Below are 18,419 nucleotides of genomic sequence, written 5' to 3'. Positions count from 1 at the left end.
AAAGAAAGAAAGAAAGAAAGAAAGAAAGAAAGAAAGAAAGAAAGAAACATTAAAAAATAATCTTGCAGATTTCTATTATTCCAAAACAATAAAAAGAGGGAGATACAAGAGAATTTTCAAAATGGATTTCATCATTCTAATCTAGATCTTCAAAAGTGGCATGTCTTCTCAAATTCAGTGTCCTTTTCACTCTTCAAACTCTGGGCATCAGGAAAAGAGGTATAACAAATCTGTATTCAGATACAAAAAGAAGCGCTCTAATGTTTGGCCAGATAAAAGTATGCCGTCTCTAATGTATGAGGCCCACAAATTTACTAGACTCAGTAATCCCAACTGGAGTGATATGTCCTTGCAAGCTAGTTGCAAAGTGTTAATTATTTACAATGAAAATAAGTAATTAGATAAGTTATATGACCCATAGCTTTAAAGCTTAGTACTTTGTAGCTGAATGGGTGTCACTGAAAAAATAAGATATAGATATAAGCTAACAGGAAGACTGGCTAAAATACGTAAATTCTAAAATTTACAGTCTCTGCCTGTTAAAGCAAACTGTCAGGGTGCCTGGGTGGCTCAGTTGGTTAAGCGTCCAACTTTGGCTCAGGTCATGATCTCACAGTTGGTGGGTTTGAGCCCTGCATTGGGCTCTGTGCTGACAGCTCAGAGCCTGGAGCCTGCTTCGGATTCTGTGTCTCCTCTCTATGCCCCTCCCCTACCTGTGCTCTGTCTGTCTGTCTGTCTCTCTCTCTCTGTCTCTCCCTCTCTCTCTGTCTCAAAAGTAAATAAACCTTATAAAAAATTATTAAAGCAAACTGTCTTACAAGAGTAGTGGTTCTCATGGTTTATGATACATTAGAATCACCTGGCAAGTTTCTGCATCTTACAGCAAGGATTGCAGGTCCGACCACTGCAGTCTCTGATTCAGTTAATTTGAGCTTGGGTCTAAGAATTTGCATTTCTAACAAGTACCTTCCTACCTTCCTGGACATATACACTGTAGTATCATCACACTTTGAGAGATTCTGCAGTAGAGGGTTTATTTACATGTTCATGGGGAGTATAATGTTCAATATAATTCCAAAATATTTCTCCTAAATTTTCCAATATTCGACTCATCATGTGTGCTGTGTATTAAGGGACCTCCTAATAGACCAATAATTTTAATTTTAGATTTATTTAAGCCAGTAAATTCTCTGCCTTGCTTCTTTGACTATGAATGATGTTCCATTTGCTACAAATGGGTGATTATTGACTGGGGTCTTGCTTTCCTTTATGATTCCATTCTGTATCGTCATTGTTGGAGTAACACTGATCTAAATATACATGGCATTTACTCTACCTGCCTGCCTTCTATGTCAATCAGGTGAAATTTTGAATTCAATGATCTCTTAAACTAGCCAAGCTAAATTAGAAGAGGACACAAACTCTAGAAGCCTTGGCTCTGCCAGGGAAATATTCTATCTATTTCTTGGAAATTTCAATTCGAACTTAACTAGATGATGAGAAGGAAGTGGCTAGATTCTGTGCCTTTGACATAAGTGAAAGCTAAAATATATTGTTGGACTTAAATTGAGATTCTATTCCAGATCCAGTACAATTTGGAAGACAAATATCCAAAATGTAATAAGTTATATCATGTTTATACTTAATGTACTTAGCACAAATAGAAGGTATTTCGAAAGGATGGATCCAAGAATGTAAAAATTAGTGGACATACAATTATGCCTATTTGAAGTTTTACAATTTTCATTCTCTATTTAAAAGTAAATTGCTCACAGTTGTACTTTTAAGAACATGATCAATATGAAAATCAATAGTTACTTAAAAAATAAATCAATAGTTGCTTTCCTATAAAAGGATTTTTCTTTACAAATATATTCAGAATATTTTTTTCAAAAATAAGCTAGCCTTCTGTATTTTAAAGGATTCAAATTATGTTTCATTTACTGAAAAAGTTAGAATCAAGATTATTATACACGGAAATAAAAATAACAGCATAGCATCCCATGTCCCAAACATGACTGGTATTATTCATTCAATTAACTCACAATAATACCAGGAGGCAGGTGCTGCTAGCACCCTCAGTTAAACATGAGGGATTTCACAGCTAATCAATGACTAATTTGAACTTGATGAGTCTGGCTTCAGTGTCTGACTCTAACCTATTTTTAGTACTTCTTGAATGACATGTCCTTGTAGGAACTATTTGTTTTTGCAGTTTGATCCAGCTAGCACTTTGGTCTAATATTCACATTTGCTGACACTTTTTATTGTGAGGTTGAGGAAAGGCAAGTCAGAAGAAACTTGTACAGTATAAAATGTTTATGTCAATGCTTTCTATATCTGTAGCCAAATAGACAAACTTCCAGCAAACTATTTCTAAACTTAATGATTAAAAATCTACCATAAACAATAAATACTAACCAATCTATAATTGGTTTAAATAGTATGCATTTCTAGTTACTTTCATCTTAAACATAAGTTAGCTATATACACAATGTGGTGTGATTCTTACAATGAGATTATGACCTAGTAAGGATGATATAAGAAATATGTAAAACAGTATTATAAAGTACTCATGAGATTAAAATGTAGCATTAATTTTATTATAATGCAAGATAACATTTAGTAATGTGTTTGCTGTATGGTAGTGACTACACACTACAAATAAAATGATGGTTATTTCTATTGGGCCCTTAATTAATTCTCATTTTATGATTTAGGGGTTTTAAAATATTCAAGATCTCATTAGAGAGTAATGCAACTTTTCTGTTGACAATATGCATTGAAATTTTGCCCTTCTGATACTTAAGAAATTAACCTCTCAGGAAGAAATACTTGGAAAAAAACTTGATTAGCAAAGCATATCAAAACTCTTATTCTTCAGATAACAACGTCTCTATTATACACAAAACAATATGAAAAAATAAAGATGATATTGATTGTGAGACCAATTTGTTTTCTGGCCTTATTTTGTAAACTATATGCTGCTTTATTATTTTTGTTGTTATTTATTAAGAAGTGATGGCACCCATAGAAGCCTATAATTTGTAGTTTATACTTCACATAACTTTGGTTGATTTGCAAATATCAGTCTCCATAAAAGGGAAGAAATGTTTTCCCATCTTAGTAATTTTCCACTGATATCCTTCAGAATTTACTTTATATCTTGCAATTTATCATTAGAGTTCTACTGCCAATAGAGACCCAAACTAAGTTTTGAGAAAAGTAATGCTTTAAAAAAGTAAAATAAAACCTTACAATTGTGTGAGTGGAAATTAGTAACCCTAACTAGAATATAAAATATTTTCATGTAAGCTAATAAAATAAATAGTATAATATGCCTCATTTTGACCTGATTTACAATTAGGAGTGAGGAAACATTTTGCTCCTGAAATTATTAACAGTATCAGAGGTGTTCACTGAAATGTCCTCGGGTCTGTACCATGAACTATGCTTGGAAATGAACCCAAATGTCTATACCACAGTTTCCCTTGAACAACTTGATTTAAAATTTAAATATGAGGAAATAGTTTACTGTATATATTTAAGCTTTTTTTACTCAAGTTGACATACATATAAATACTTTGCTTCTGAATAATTGTTTTGCTTTTTAGTTCATAATTTGGACAAGTACAAGTATTTTTCTCTAAGGAAAAATAACAAAAATCTACATTGGCAACTATTTTGGAAATTTCCACACAATAAATTCAGAAAAATAATTTTTTTAATATATTTTTTAATAAAGGTAATGCACAGGGGCACCTGGGTGGCTCAGCAGGTTAAGCGTCAGCTCAAGTCATGATCTCGCAGTCTGTGAGTTCCAGCCCCACCTGGGTCTCTGTGCTGACAACTTGGAGCCTGGAGCCTGCTTTGGATTCTGTGTGTCCCTCTCTCTCTCTACTCCTCCCCCATTCACACTCTGTGTCTCAAAAATGAATAAATGTTAAAAAAAACTTTTTTTAAAGAAAGGTAATGCACATAATGGTAGTAGTCTTGTTTTCACTGAGAAAATCCTAGTGACATTAAGTGGTCTGTGCTCTGAGCAGCACTGGCAACCTGTCCCAAATCTTCCTTTGGGGATGTACTCAAGGACCAGTATCTGGGAAAAGAGGAATATGAGGTTATAAGTAAATTAATGAGAACTCAAGTGAGCACTCTTAAGCATTACTGGATGATAATTAGTGACAATTACCTTTCAGCTCACCTTGGCTTTTTATGGATTAGTACTTTCATGACCATTTCATTCTGATCATTTGCTCTTTTCAGTAATGTTTTTTTCTCATGTAAAATAATACCTGATAGAATATCTGTACTAATGCATGAAACAACACATGGTTGAGCATCTGGAAGATGCAGAAAGGTACAAAAAAAGTGCAAAGAAATTCCCAATCCTATCATTCAGAGATAACCATTGGCAAAATTACTGTGTATTTCTATGTAGTATCTTATTTATCTAGCTTTCCTTCTATATGAAAATTGAGATAATATCACATGTAAAAATGTGTATATTTCCTTTTGTATAATAAAAACTCATATCAAAATCCTATTTTAGTGGCTGCATCATAGGGAACATTATCCATATTCCTATAAACAATGAACATATATATTTTGACATATCATTTCCAATATTTCTCTTAAAATTTAAAAAAATTCTATGCAGGGGTGCCTGCCTGGCTAGTCAATACAGCATGTGACTCTTGATCTCAGGGTTGTAAGTTTAAGCTCCACATTAGGTGTAGAGATTACTTACAAATAAAATTTTTTTAATTCTATGCAAAATTATTCATAAATATTATCTCTTAAATTGTTATTATTTTATAATTATTAGAGGAATCAAACTTTTCATATAGTCAATGGAATTGTACCTCTTTTTTAAATTAACTATACATTTACTTTATTGTAGATTTCTTGAACCTACCTTTCAATTTTAAATTAAGCTTTTTCTTAGCCTATTAAATGCATTAAGCTTTTTTAAATCTACCTTTTAATTTTTGCGAAAGTTAATTATGTCAAGTATTTATTTTATTTCAGAAAACCTATTTTATTTCTGGAGAAGAAAGATTTATATCAAATGCAAATATACAGAAGACCCCCAAAAATGCACATGTATTTTCAATTATATATAAAGAAGTAAAATTGAATGATGTGACCTGCTCAGTTAACTTAAAATCACAAATGCTTCAAGTGTTAACACTAGCACCAAGGCATTATTACCTTCCCAAGCTAATATCTAAAGGCATTAACAATTTCCGGAAACATATGTCCTATAAAAATATGTGCAAATCTAAAGTAGTATTAAAAATTAAAAATAAAGCTGCACAGATATTTATTAAATTAAATATTAATTTAATATTAATTAAATTAAATTAAAAATGGAAGCATTTTATTAAAATGAAATTTTAATAAAGCAGAATTAAAAATGGAAGGCATACACTGGCTTTAATAGGTATCATATCACATACACATACACATAGACACATAGGGATTGAAGAAAACGATGACCCTGTCGCTCCAGTGATAATTAGATCTCAAGACTGCTTTTTAAAATTTCACCTTTTTAAAGAATGTTAGGTCCACAAATGGTTAAATGGAACATGAAGCCCTATAAAGGATTCACAAAGAGAGTGAAACTTGATTCACATGGTTGAAAGTCAATATTGAGTTTATTTATTTATCAAATGATATATCATTAAGTTGTTTTTGAGCCCCTTCAATTGCAAGGTACAGTACCCGCCCTTAGAACTGATGGGTTTTCAATTAGAACTGATGGCATCTCTAGTTGGAAATCACATATTTTCAGTAGAGTGTCTAGTTCATGTTTGTATAAATGTCTCCAATTGTTTTAATCGCATTCGTAGCAAAGAGTCTATATTTCCACCAAGACTGGTAAATAAAATTTTTAAAATATTTTGCCCTTGTCTTGTTAATACACTGAGGAATCAAGGTCCATATCCATTGGTGAAATTCACAGATGGGATTTCATATCTGTGATTGGCAGTCTAAATGAGACTCAGGGTCACGCATACAGCACCACTGGCAGAGATAGAGAATCAAATGAAAAGTCAGGGGATAATGGCCAGTTGTGCTTATCATTCTCTTTCTTCCCTGCTTTCAGGCAGAAACACACTCTAGTGGCTGTCACTCACTCATTACTAGGCTGTCTCTGCCTGGGCTGGGAGTGACACAGCTGGATATTGCCGCCCGAATTACTAAGCATCCCTTAGACAAAGACAATAATTAAAATATTTTCATTTCACAATGGTAAATTTTTGGCTAGTACTATGGTATAAATGGGTAAGAACACAAAATAAATTATTAGTACTGCGCTGTGTCAAATGAATCCTATTCTTCTTTTGTCATTTAGTTTTTTCTGCTGCTTTTATGTTATACGGCCACATGCATATTAACGTTGGCATATTTACATATATGTACAGTATATAATGTTAATGTGCATTGTTATGTATCAATAAAGATAGCCTTTAAAATGATAATTATATGTATAATATATAATGACATCATATATATATGATATATATATATATATATATATATATATATAATTGACTAATTGTTTCCAAGCACCTGCTACACATGATATCTCTGGGGTCAAATTAAAGTTATTTTTTTTTAAGTTTATTTATTTTTGAGAGAGAGACAGAGACAGAGTGCGAGTGGGGGAGGGGCAGAGAGAGAGAGGGAGACAGAATCTGAAGCAGGCTCCAAGCTCTGAGCTGTCAGCCGTCAGCACAGAGCGAACGATGGTTGGGATGTTTGGCGGTGGGGGGGGGGCTCCAAAACTATGAGCCGAGCTGAAATCACTGAAATCAGTCGCTTAACCGACCGAGCCACCAGGTGCCCCTCTGAGGTGAAGTTAAATGTAATATGTTCTTTTTGCATTTGTAGGTGTAGTAGCCATTAAATGAGACTGAATTGGTGTTTGCAGCATTTCTCCTTTAGCCTAACACCGGGCTAATATTCTTACTTTATTTCATTGAATTCTCACAAAAAATGTACTATAACAGTATTTTTATAGGTAAATCATAATTAAAAACACTGAGTTTGCAAAAGTTATGTAATTTCCCAGAAATTAAGCAGCTAATATAAAATTACAGGTAGGTTTTCTGACTCCTGAACTGGCGCTTTTTCAGATACAAGTTACTTAAAGTGATGAGTGACCGAGGATAAACTTACAGGTGTAAGAGGGTTATTGTTTCCCAAACAGTGAGGTGTTCTTTATAATGTGAGAAGTTTAGTCTTATTTTTTTCAGGAATTTTGTAAATGTTAAGAAACCACTTTGCTGTGGTTCCTCAGCCCCTCCTCCTACTTCCATCCAGTTGTATTAAAATGTACATCACCAATTTTAGTTGTTCGTCTGATAAGCTTAAAGTTATTTCACTTCTCTGACCTTTCACCTGTTCTGTCATTTACATCAGTGGTAGAATAACTGTATTTCTCAACCTAGGACAGCTGTATAGAATTCAGAGGTTGCAGATTCAATGCCTACAACTTTCACGGCTATGTGCAAGTTGGGTTGGGTGGGAAAGAACAGTGAATGGTGAGCCTATTATGAATTGGAGCATGCAAGCTCCTCATGAAGGTGTTCAGATCCACTTAGAAACCAAACAGCAAGGTTTCCATCAAACACAACACTTGCATATGAATCAATTCAACCCAAGGCTGCAAACGTACAACACTTAGTGTTCACTTAGTGAATAGTTAAATATTCATAGATATTTGGAGCACCTTAGAAGCTAGTATAATACTAAAATATTTTCAGAATTCAGCTAAATGTTCCATTTCCTTAATTATTCCTTCCATGAACAACACTAATTATTTTCGAAGAAAATGAAGCAATATAGTTGCTGATACATGTCTTTAACCACAAGATAGGAAGTAAGAAAAACCATGCCTCAAGACCTCTTTCAGGGTCATATACGGTGATGCCTGTTTTGTCAATGAGAAAATTGAGTCACCAGGGAAATGTAAATGCTATAAAGCATCTCTAAGAAATTAAATCACATGCATCAGACTTCTGGCACTTCAAAGTTGATATTGGAGACTATAAAGGTTTAAAAGTATATGGGGGCACTTGGGTGGCTCAGTCGGTCAAGCATCCGACTTCAGCTCAGGTCATGATCTCACAATTTGTGGGTTCGAGCCCCGTGTCGGGCTCTGTGCTGACAGCTCGGAGCCTGGAACCTGCTTCATATTCTGTGTCTCTGTCTCTCTCTACCCCTCCCCTGTTCACACTCTGTCTCTGTCTCGAGAATAAATAAACATTAAAAAAATTTTTTTTAAGAATATGGGTTGTTCTTTTGGAGGGTGAAATAAGAGAAACCATCAAGCTTTTGCATGGAGGCACCACTGGGGTTTCAAAGCTCACGCTTCGGCGTGAGGGCCATCTGGGGGTTTAATTTGTGGGCAGGCTTGTGTGTTCTTCTCTTTTCTTTGTTTGCCCACCCTGCAGGTGTGTTCTGGGAGCAGTGCCTTATCTTTCAGGATGGAGGAATACAGGAGGACCTCTGGGTCAAAAGTTTTACATGTGGTTCTTTTCCCTTTCCTAGAGCTCCCCTGCTTACCCATGATGTCCTGGTGGCCTCACTGTGTGTGGACTAAGAAGTACTTAGACTACTCAGCACTTGCTTCCAATGAATATCCAGACTCTGTGGATTATTTCTCCATCTTTCATTTTGCTTTGCCAATTCTCCTTGTTCAACAGTGCAGTGTGAATGGATTGGATTATAAGTTAATGCAGACCTATGGGCTGTTGCTAGGACAAAAGGCAGGCTTTGTTTGGGAAATGACATTTGTTCTCCAGTTTTCTCCTGGAAACATAAGAGCCTTTCCTTTTTAAGCAGATTTTTTTTTCATACTGAAGCCATGGTAAATATTTCCAATTGATTGGGTAGGCACAGTGTACATTTCAGGGACTCCTGCTGCTGACGAAGAAACTTCAGCCGAGCATACACTCATGTGTTACTATCTTACAGGAGGTGATCGAGATCGGATGACAGCAAACCATGAGAGCTACCTCCTTATGGCGAGCACCCAGAATGATATGGAAGACTGGGTTAAGTCCATCCGTCGAGTCATATGGGGACCTTTTGGTGGAGGTGAGTATATATAGAATCATGGAAAAACAGAAAGGTCAGCCAAACCTGTTCATCCTTTCTCTGCTCCCAGTTGATGTTATTATCAGCTCCTATTTTCAAATGGATGAGTGTTAAAATAAATAGTAAATTATACCATATTATTGTTAAGGTATATATGTAAGTAACTCCCAGAAGTTAAATTTAGATCAAATATCAATAACTGATCTTTTTCTATGAATATCTTGAATTATAAAAAGGGATGATACGGGTTTTTTTTTTTAATTTTTCCATTTCACTAACAATAAATAGTTATGGGAATGATACTATAATATAGATTAGTTAAGACCCTGCAAACATGGGGCAAAGCATTTTTGACTAGGATCTTTGGAAGGGATCGTAGCCCCAAGATGCGCAGCGATATCAAAGAAGAATGCAATGCTCTAGATGATAATCCACTGATTACTAGATTAAAAAAAAAATGCTTTGTGATCTGACAAGTGTTTGTGGATTTGATAAGTTTTTAAAAATCTTAGTTAATATAGTTTTGAGAATGTGCCATGTGAAGAATAAACTAACTGGTGCTGTAAATAGAACTAAAAGGAGGAAGAAAGGGTAAAAGAAATAATCTTTGTCTATCAAGGAATATAAAAGAGAGAAAATAGATAAGCAGATATGATGTAAACAGAAAAATTATTTAAAGTAAAAATTCAGTACTGGAAACCAAATCAAGAACTCAAAAAAATTTATCTATAGCCAACATGCACTTCCCAAAATGTAAAGCCTAATTATTTTATGTGGATGTAGCTAAAATAAATCATATTAAATCAAATTCATATTTAGCAAACTGATTATAATTCTAATATTTATTTTATATTTTCTTTTGTGTATTGGCAGCACCCTGAATTCAGAAGTGATTCTTTTTTCCCTTAATATATTAGATACTTCTTAGGCTGACTCCCCATTCTACATTTTAGAATAACTTCAAAGGTGTACTTTAAAAAGTTGGAAAGTGTGGTTTTCCCAGGTGAATGATACATGTCTGGAAATTGTCTGTTTTCTAACAGTGTCTTCTGTTGGGCAAGGGGGAGGTTCCTAACCAGGACAACTATTCATCCCAGTTTGCCTGGTAACAGTCTGGTTTACAACTGTTGTCCCAAGATAATTATTGATAGGGCTGTTTTTCATTTTCTTGATGTCCTAGTTTGGGTGGCAACTTATATGGTCACCCTATTCATATACTAAAATGGCTAGTAAATGACTGTGTAAAGCATTTGAAAAGTCCTGTGGGATGAGACACCCCCCCCCCCCCGCCCCGGCTACAACATTAGTGGCTCATGATTATTATTGAGAGGTGTACTCAGTCCTCAGTCACTGTCATTTCTAAAGGCTCTCTTCCCTCTGCTATCAAATTTCTGGGGCTTCTGAGTTAAGGGAGTCCCTTAATATCTGCTGAAGGAGGTATTTTTGCTCAGGGATTATATCCATCAAGTGTGCTATTCTCTCCCTTTCTTCCTCATCCATCTGTCCCTTTCTTAAGAGAAATGAATGAGATCCAATTAGCTTTATCAAATCAGTGGCCACAGGAGTTCCCACCAGCCCAGGAGTCCCAGAAGTTATCCCAGTGGGACTAGACAACAGCTCTGAGCTTTATGTAAGTCTTCAAATTTATGAACTTGGAAGGGATGCTCTAGTGGTTGATAGGTTTATATATACAGTCGTCCCCTTCGTCTGCAGTTTCACTTTCCATGGTTTTTAGTTATTCATGGTCTACCACTGTCCAGAAGCAGATAATACTCCTTCTGACCTATTGTCAGAAGGTCAATAGTAGCCTAATAGTGTGTCACGGTACATATGTCATTCACCCCACTTCATCTTATCACATAGGCATTTTACCATCTCACATCATCACAAGAAGGGTGAGTACAGTACAAGATATTTTGAGAGGAAGCAACCACCTTTATTACAGTATTATTATAATTATTCTATTTTATTGTTAATTATTATTTTTAATCTCTCACTGTGCTCAATTTTTTTTTTAATTTTTTTTTCAACATTTATTTATTTTTGGGACAGAGAGAGACAGAGCATGAACGGGGGAGGGGCAGAGAGAGAGGTAGACACAGAATCGGAAACAGGCCCCAGGCTCCGAGCCATCAGCCCAGAGCCCGACGCGGGGCTTGAACTCACAGACCGTGAGATCGTGACCTGGCTGAAGTCGGACGCTTAACCGACTGCGCCACCCAGGCGCCCCATGTGCTCAATTTTTAAATCAAACTTTATCATGAATATGTATCTATGGTAAATAACATAGCATGTGTAAAGTTCAGGCATCCATCCACTGGGAGTCTTGGAACATGTTTCACACGGATAACAAGGGACTACTGTACCTTATCCTATGGAATGAGCTTCAGGGATTTCGTAAGTGCTTGATTGAAATTTACTTGTAAAGACCTATATTTTAGCATAGAACACTTATCATAGAAACAATGCTCCTATAAAAAAATTTCTACCCTTTTTGTTTAACTGAAGAGTGTTATGAGATTGCAACACAAGCTTTTAAAGTACTCATTTACTTTACAATAAATCCTTTGTGATTTAACTGAACGTTAGAATTTTTAAAAGTTAATACAGAATATAGAACCAAACTGAATATTGACATTGATAAAAGATCACAACTGTCACCTATAATCTAGGGTTTCAAATGTTTATATTAACATACCCCCTCCCTGCTCTTTGATTGAATTTTAAAGAAATATTAAAAATTTGAGTTTCAAACACATTTATATAACTGGAAACTCTTTTATCTATCTTATCTATTAGGAGTCCACTTAACATTTCATTGAAAATATGTTTTTTACTGATAAAGAATATTTTAAAACCACTGTTTTAGTTCAATGCCACATTCTGTGGATTAGGTCATTGGGACCCAGGTAGGGTGAGTAACTTGACAAATGTCAGCCACACTATGAATAACAGAACTGGGAAGACAACCCATGGCCTCTGGCTTATGGGCTTCCTCCTGCTTTCTTGTGCAATAGTGTGACCTATTACCTTTACTGTGGGATTAACAAACCCACAATCACAAGCCCATGCCTTTCTGATAATAAAACTTGTACTGGTACTTACTGGTACATGAAAACAAAACAAAAAAAAATTAAATTGTAATAATTAAAATAAATATGTTTTTTCAAGTCCTTCAAAAATACCTAAATTGATATCACCAAGAAAGTGAAAATGTAACCAACAGATTGGGAGGAGGTATTTCCGGATCATATATCTAATAATGAACTTGGATCCAGAACTTATAAAGAACTCTTACAACTCAGTATTAAAGAGAAATTAAAAATTGGAATCAGTTTGACTCCATTAAAAGATGGGCAAAGAATCTGAATAAACATTTCTCCAAGGAAAACATGCAAATGGCCAAAAAGCACATGAAAAAAATGCTCAGAGTCATTAGTCATCTGGGAAATGCAAACCAAAATCACAATGAGATAACACTTAATGCCCACTAAGATGGCTAGAGTCAAAAAGTCCAATAATAAGTATCGATGAGGATGTGAAGAAATCAAATTGCTCCTATGTTGCTAATTGGACTGTAAAATGGTACAGGTGCTTTGGAAAAGGGTCTGGCAGTTCCTCAATCAATTAAATGCAGAAGTATCATATGACCAGCACCCCTCGATAGATATATACCCAAGAGAAATGAAAACATATGTCCACACAGAAGCTTGTACATGAATATTTATAGCAACATTATTGCTAACAGCCAAAAAGTGGGAACACCCAAACGTCCACCAGGGATTATTATGCAGCCATTAAAAAAGGAATAAGGTACTAATACATGCTACAATGTGAATAAACCTTGAAAACATCATGCTAAGTAGAAGAAGCCAGTCACAAAAGGCTACATAGCATATGATTCTGTTCATATGAAAATACAGAACAGGGAAAGCGAGACACAGATCAATGGTCACTTAGTGCTGGGATAGGAATGTTGGAGGAGATGGGTGATAGCCCAAGATGTGGGATCTCTTTTTGAGGTGATGAAAATATTCTAACACTGTTGATGGTTGTATATACCTGTGAATATGGTGGAAATCATTGAATTGTACACTTGAAATGGATAAATTCTATCATATGTGAATTATATTTCAAAAAAGCTGTTAAAAATATCCTCAACTGCTGTAATTGCCTTTCATAAGAAAATATATCTCTCCTCCCTAAGTTACGGAACCCAAGCCTGTTAATCCTGAACAAAGACTTCATAGATTCTAATCTCCCTCCCCACATTTAAATATTGCTATGGTCATTGATTAAATGGTATCTGTAAAGACATTTGGAAGGTGACGTATCACTCTGATTTATAATTTCTGGATACCACCTTTGGATACATTTTTAATGTGTTTATTTTAAAAAGGGCATTGCATTACCTATACTGCCGTTTCACAACATGTGTTTTAAAAAGTTAAAGTTTTTCATGAGACACCTAAGCTTATTTTTGTTCAGGCTGCATAGATATGTAAAATATTCCCTTTTTACCATTACAATAATAAGACATTTTATTAAAAATAGGAGACACCCAAGGAGATTGCCAAACTTTCAATCTCTTAGAAATGAAAAACTATTATGTGAAAATCATGGCTTTGGAACTACAGGTCTTTTCTTTTTATTTAATAAAGAAAACCTAAAACAGATAATCAGATAAGAGAAGGGAACCAATGGAAATGGGAGTGAACATTCACTTAACAACCTAACCTGATAACAAAATTCAGTATTGAATCTAGATACTTCAGCTTTGTGTTATCTGCTTAAAACCAATTGTAAACAGTTGCTTCCCCATTGATAATGCTGAGAGGCATATGGTTTCTGCCTAAAAGTTAAATCCAAAAGTTAGGATGTCGAAACATTTATTTAGCTTTGGGAAAGTTTAGGGGTTTTGTTTTGCTTGTTTGTTTACTTTTTTTACAGTTTTGTTGTTGTTGTTGTTGTTTTACAATTATTTTCCATTGTTTTGGGAGTAATATATATGGAAGTACCAAGCGCAGGATCGAGGAAGAGTGTGAATCCACTGAGTGTTCATTAGGTCTGGGTGGTTTGCCTAAGTTTAGCTACTAACAAAATTAGGTTCCTCCTGTATTTCTGTCTCCTTACAAAAAAAGTCGAGTCAGAGACCCATCGATGCCGTAAAAGTCCTGAATGTGAATAATCCACATGATGAATAACTGGCATGCAGTCAAGCAGGGGTTAATTAGGAGACAATGTGGTCTTGCCTCTGACATAGACAGCTGTGTGATCTTGGATAAGGGGTATTTACCCTGGACTTTCAGTTTCCTTGTTTGTGAAATAAGAAAATTAGACAAAACCATTTTAACTGCGATTCGTTCCAGCTCCAGAGTCCTGGGGTTACATGTGTTCGCTCCATGCCAGTACTCAGGTCAGTGAAGTTTGCGGCTGGCGAGGTGTTTCCCAGTCTGGCATTGTCACTGTCTTGTTTATACTGAGTTACACTGTGTGCTTCCTTATTTTTCTAGTAGCATGCAGTGACGCTGAAGGGAAAAACAAGTGTGAAACATAGGAAAGAAATAACTACTAATGATTCCTTCACTGACAAACCATAACCAATCTGGTCATGCTGGTCAGAGTAATGATTTTTCTAAAGGGAGTACCTTTGTAGTACCCTCAGTTTTGTAGTGTTCCTGTCAAATGGCTAGAAAGGCACGCAGAGACCTTTGGGGGTCAGTTGGGGTTAAAGCACTAGCATTCCACATCTGCTTATGGAACAGCCAGGTGGATGAATGATTAACTCAGTGAGTAAATTGTTCAGTGGGTGGGATTGAGAGTCTGGGTAGACATGTGGTCTGGGGTGGAGAGGGTGCACGCCAAGAGCAGAGGAGAAAGTTGAAAACAGGATTGGTTTTCAAACCGTAACCAGAGAAATATATGTATGTATAAATATTTATAAACACACACACACATGAGTTGAGTTGACTTGTTTTATGATAATTGTACCTGCAAATTCTCTGTTACCAGATTGAGAATATTTTTCTATTTCAGACACACACGTACGTACCAGTACAGACACATATGTTTTAGTGATATGCACATTTAAATCAGCACTCACAAATAGATTCAGTCGGAAAATCTCTGAAAAAGTCTTGTATAGGAAGAGAATAAATGCAGGAAGGAGGGGGCACAAGTTCACCCCCTTGGGGTTGGTTTGGTGCTGTTTGATTTCTGGAGGGGCTGAGGCAGCCAGCTCTCAAGAAGCTGCACAGACAAGGGCAGAGAAGTCAATATCAAGTCAGACGAAGAAGAAAGGGGTTCACAGGCTGTGTGGCATTCTCCCTCCTCCCCTCATACTGTTGTGACTGCACCTGCTGCATGTGACCAGCGGGCACTGAAGGCGGTCGCAGCCACGGTGACGGAGGCAGCCGAGGCTGTGCCAGCTCCCGCCCAGCCCTCATTCAGAAAAGGGGAGACGGAGCAGGAGGAGGGGGAGGATAGGCTCCCTGCAGAGCTGCCTCCACCACGGATCCGAGGAGGCTGCTTGGAATGGGCACTCAACTGTCCTGACGTGGCGATTCCCTCGGGAGCCCTGGGAGTTTGAAGACAGACGGGAAAAGGGAGAAGCCTGCAGAGAGCATCAAAGGATGAGGGGTGCTGTAAAAGGAACAGGGGAGTCCTTTGAAAAGAACCTATCATGCACTGAAATGCTTTCTGGAGAAGGTGCCATTATTTGCTTCCCCTTTCGCTCAGATGAAAGGAGCCAGCAAGGACCGTCCTGAAGTATTCCTCAGGGGCCTTTTTGTCATTGTTCCTTTTATTCCCCATGCACACGACTATTTGCTGACCTTTCCAGAGGAATCTCAGTCCCCTCAGTTCCAGCTGAGAAGACAGTTCTTAATAAAAAAAATAAAAAAAAAACCAAAAAACAAAAACAACAAAACAAAACAAAACAATTCCTGCTGTTTGAGTGGAAGGTGCGGCTGGCTGCCGTTCTTTTTGCTGTGACATTTTGGAATGTCTGCAGAAACTTAAAGCAAAACACCCAAATCTTAAAGCTCCTTGGATTAGGCAAGAGAAAAGGAAGTTTTTGCCAAAAGAGAAGTAAATGAGAGGTGGTAACTTATCCCTGATCTGGGACCTGGACGATCAAAGCCTTCAAGTTCTAGGAATCAGCACTTCAGCCCTAACAAATAAACATGAGAAGGAGTGGCCGTGGGGTATCACACAGAGGCAGGTTTTAAAGGAAGCCTGGAACTGATTCAGAACTTCGGGCCTGTATGATGCCTGAAGACCGAAATACTGGGGGACGCCCCTCAGGTGCCTTAGCGTCAACTCCGTTCATTCCTAAAACTACATACAGAAGAATCAAACGATGTTTTAGTTTTCGGAAAGGTAGGTAGATGATCTGTTAATGTCCATTTAAAAAATATACAAATATTCTCTGGTGCTTTAAGGTCAGTTTATGTTCAGATAAAATGGGACTTTGAAAACCAAGAGCTTAGAACGGTACAGGAGTGATTTATCTGTGTCTCTGCTTGTCTATATTTGTTTTTCAAGGTTCGTATTGATCTGTTTATGACGGTGAATGGGCCAGATAGGTGGGGCTTAAAGAATGATAGTCCTATAGGGATCACCTTGACTGACGGAAAACCAAGCAAGCCTGCCTGGCCATTCTGAGAGGAGGGGTCAAGGCTACCATGGGCTGTTCTCAGCCCCAAACCAAGCAGCCATGTTGTTACTTCTTGAAATCGGTCCCTCTCGGGCCCTTGTTCTCTACTCCCATCACATTGCTTTGGTTCTGGCTGCCTGTGCTTGCCTCACCTCCCCTGCTGAGAAAATTGTAATAATCAGATGATCTGTAGTGACCCCTTTTCAGGAGCCTTTCAACCATATTGACTAACACTGATTAGAAACAGGAGTCACCTTGCCTTTCCAAATGTATCAAAAGGCAGCATTGGGAGAGGCCAAAGATAGGAGCTATCAGGTACAAGAAGTGGGAAAATATTTAACAATTTCTGATCAATAAAAGAGGCTAAGAATTTCAGAATTGATTTGTGCAGAGGGAGTTAAAGAGTACTCATAGGTAAAATAAAATGCTTTTAGAAAATATTTCTGCATCAAAATAGTTTTAAATGACCTTTTGCTTTAAAAGTGGAATAATTAAATGAGGTGATTATTTAAACTGAAATAGGTAATTATAATTTAATGTCATATATACTAAGCTAATAATTTAATCAGGAGCAGACATGAATAACATCTAAAGTTCTTTCTCCCTTTTTTCTTTGATCTGCTACCTATTAACCCTTTCTACTTACTAACCAACAAAAGAGAGAAGAAAACAAAGTAAGAAAAAAACCCTTGTATAAAGCAAAATATAGCAGGAACTTTTAAGATTAAACCTTGTTCTTTCTGAGTCCTTCCCTTTGAGCACTTGAGATCTGCCTATGATCATTATCATACATTATTAGCAAGGAATTCAGGTATTCATTTATATTCCTCTCTCATCCACAAAGGTAATTAAGGGAGAGATACTTGTCTCATGTTTTATAGATCTATAGAGATTTCAAGGTTACTGTTAAGACTGCATCATTGACAGAGAATTTGATAACAATAGAAACTGAGAAAAGCTAGGGAGTAATTGCTTAAGGACATGTTCTCGTTTTCTAGCTCTTCCTGCTCTCAGCAACTAAATTGAGTTTATCCAAACTCACAGGGAAAGTCTACTTTTCCAGCCTATTGCTGCTCATTTGTAACATGAGATGTTCTGGGGGCAATTAATATATCTTTGAAGCACATGGCAAGATGTTTTTGACCTTTCTCCACCTCCTCTCCAATAGTGGAGTATAGCCTATCTTCAAGGATCCTGATTAAGACTGCTGATCATGCCCTCTTCCCAACAAGGGAAGGCATTGCCTGCAAAGAGAATCCCCATGGGCTGGCAAATGGCACCCACAGGAGTGGGTTCTATCTATCTGTCATCTCCTGTGGGTTCATTTTAAACTATTGTCCTTTTCCATGCAAAGTCTTAGTAACCTGAGGAATGTTTAGCATGTGAGTCAAGGATTAACAGATTTCTAATTTACAAAACTGTATTCTGGTTTCTGTCAGAACCATAAAGGAGGGGAGGAACAGGAAGCATCAAGCCGTTTTAAGTTTCCTTCCCTTTTAGCCAGAGCCAGCGGCACACCAGCCTCTTGTTCCCTGGCTGCAGGACGACAATTATGCAGAGAGGCTCTGGGAGAGAAGCTGCTTCTGTGTGTGCAGCACTAATCACCTAAAAGGGAAGGAAACTTAAAACGGCTTGATGCTTCCTGTTC

At 36.7% G+C, this 18,419-nt stretch overlaps 1 protein-coding gene across 9 annotated transcripts in view; it reads left to right on the top strand.

The window, feature by feature from the left end:
* Positions 1-18,419, top strand: part of ARHGAP24 (Rho GTPase activating protein 24) — a 662,096-nt gene that overhangs the window by 581,999 nt on the left and 61,678 nt on the right. For 8 of the 9 annotated variants that reach the window (XM_040479190.1, XM_040479180.1, XM_040479183.1 and 5 more), the window contains one exon: positions 8,992-9,114. In XM_040479190.1, coding sequence (XP_040335124.1) covers positions 8,992-9,114 — 123 coding nt within the window. Of the gene's footprint in view, positions 1-8,991; positions 9,115-15,566; positions 16,495-18,419 lie in introns of those variants that run through there. The other variant, XM_040479205.1, reaches the window with a different exon arrangement.

This window comes from Herpailurus yagouaroundi, unplaced genomic scaffold (genome assembly GCF_014898765.1).
Source record: "Herpailurus yagouaroundi ecotype Mexico unplaced genomic scaffold, PumYag 28, whole genome shotgun sequence".
NCBI classification, from domain to species: Eukaryota; Metazoa; Chordata; class Mammalia; order Carnivora; family Felidae; genus Herpailurus; species Herpailurus yagouaroundi.
This window is presented reverse-complemented; position numbering and strand designations above follow the sequence as displayed.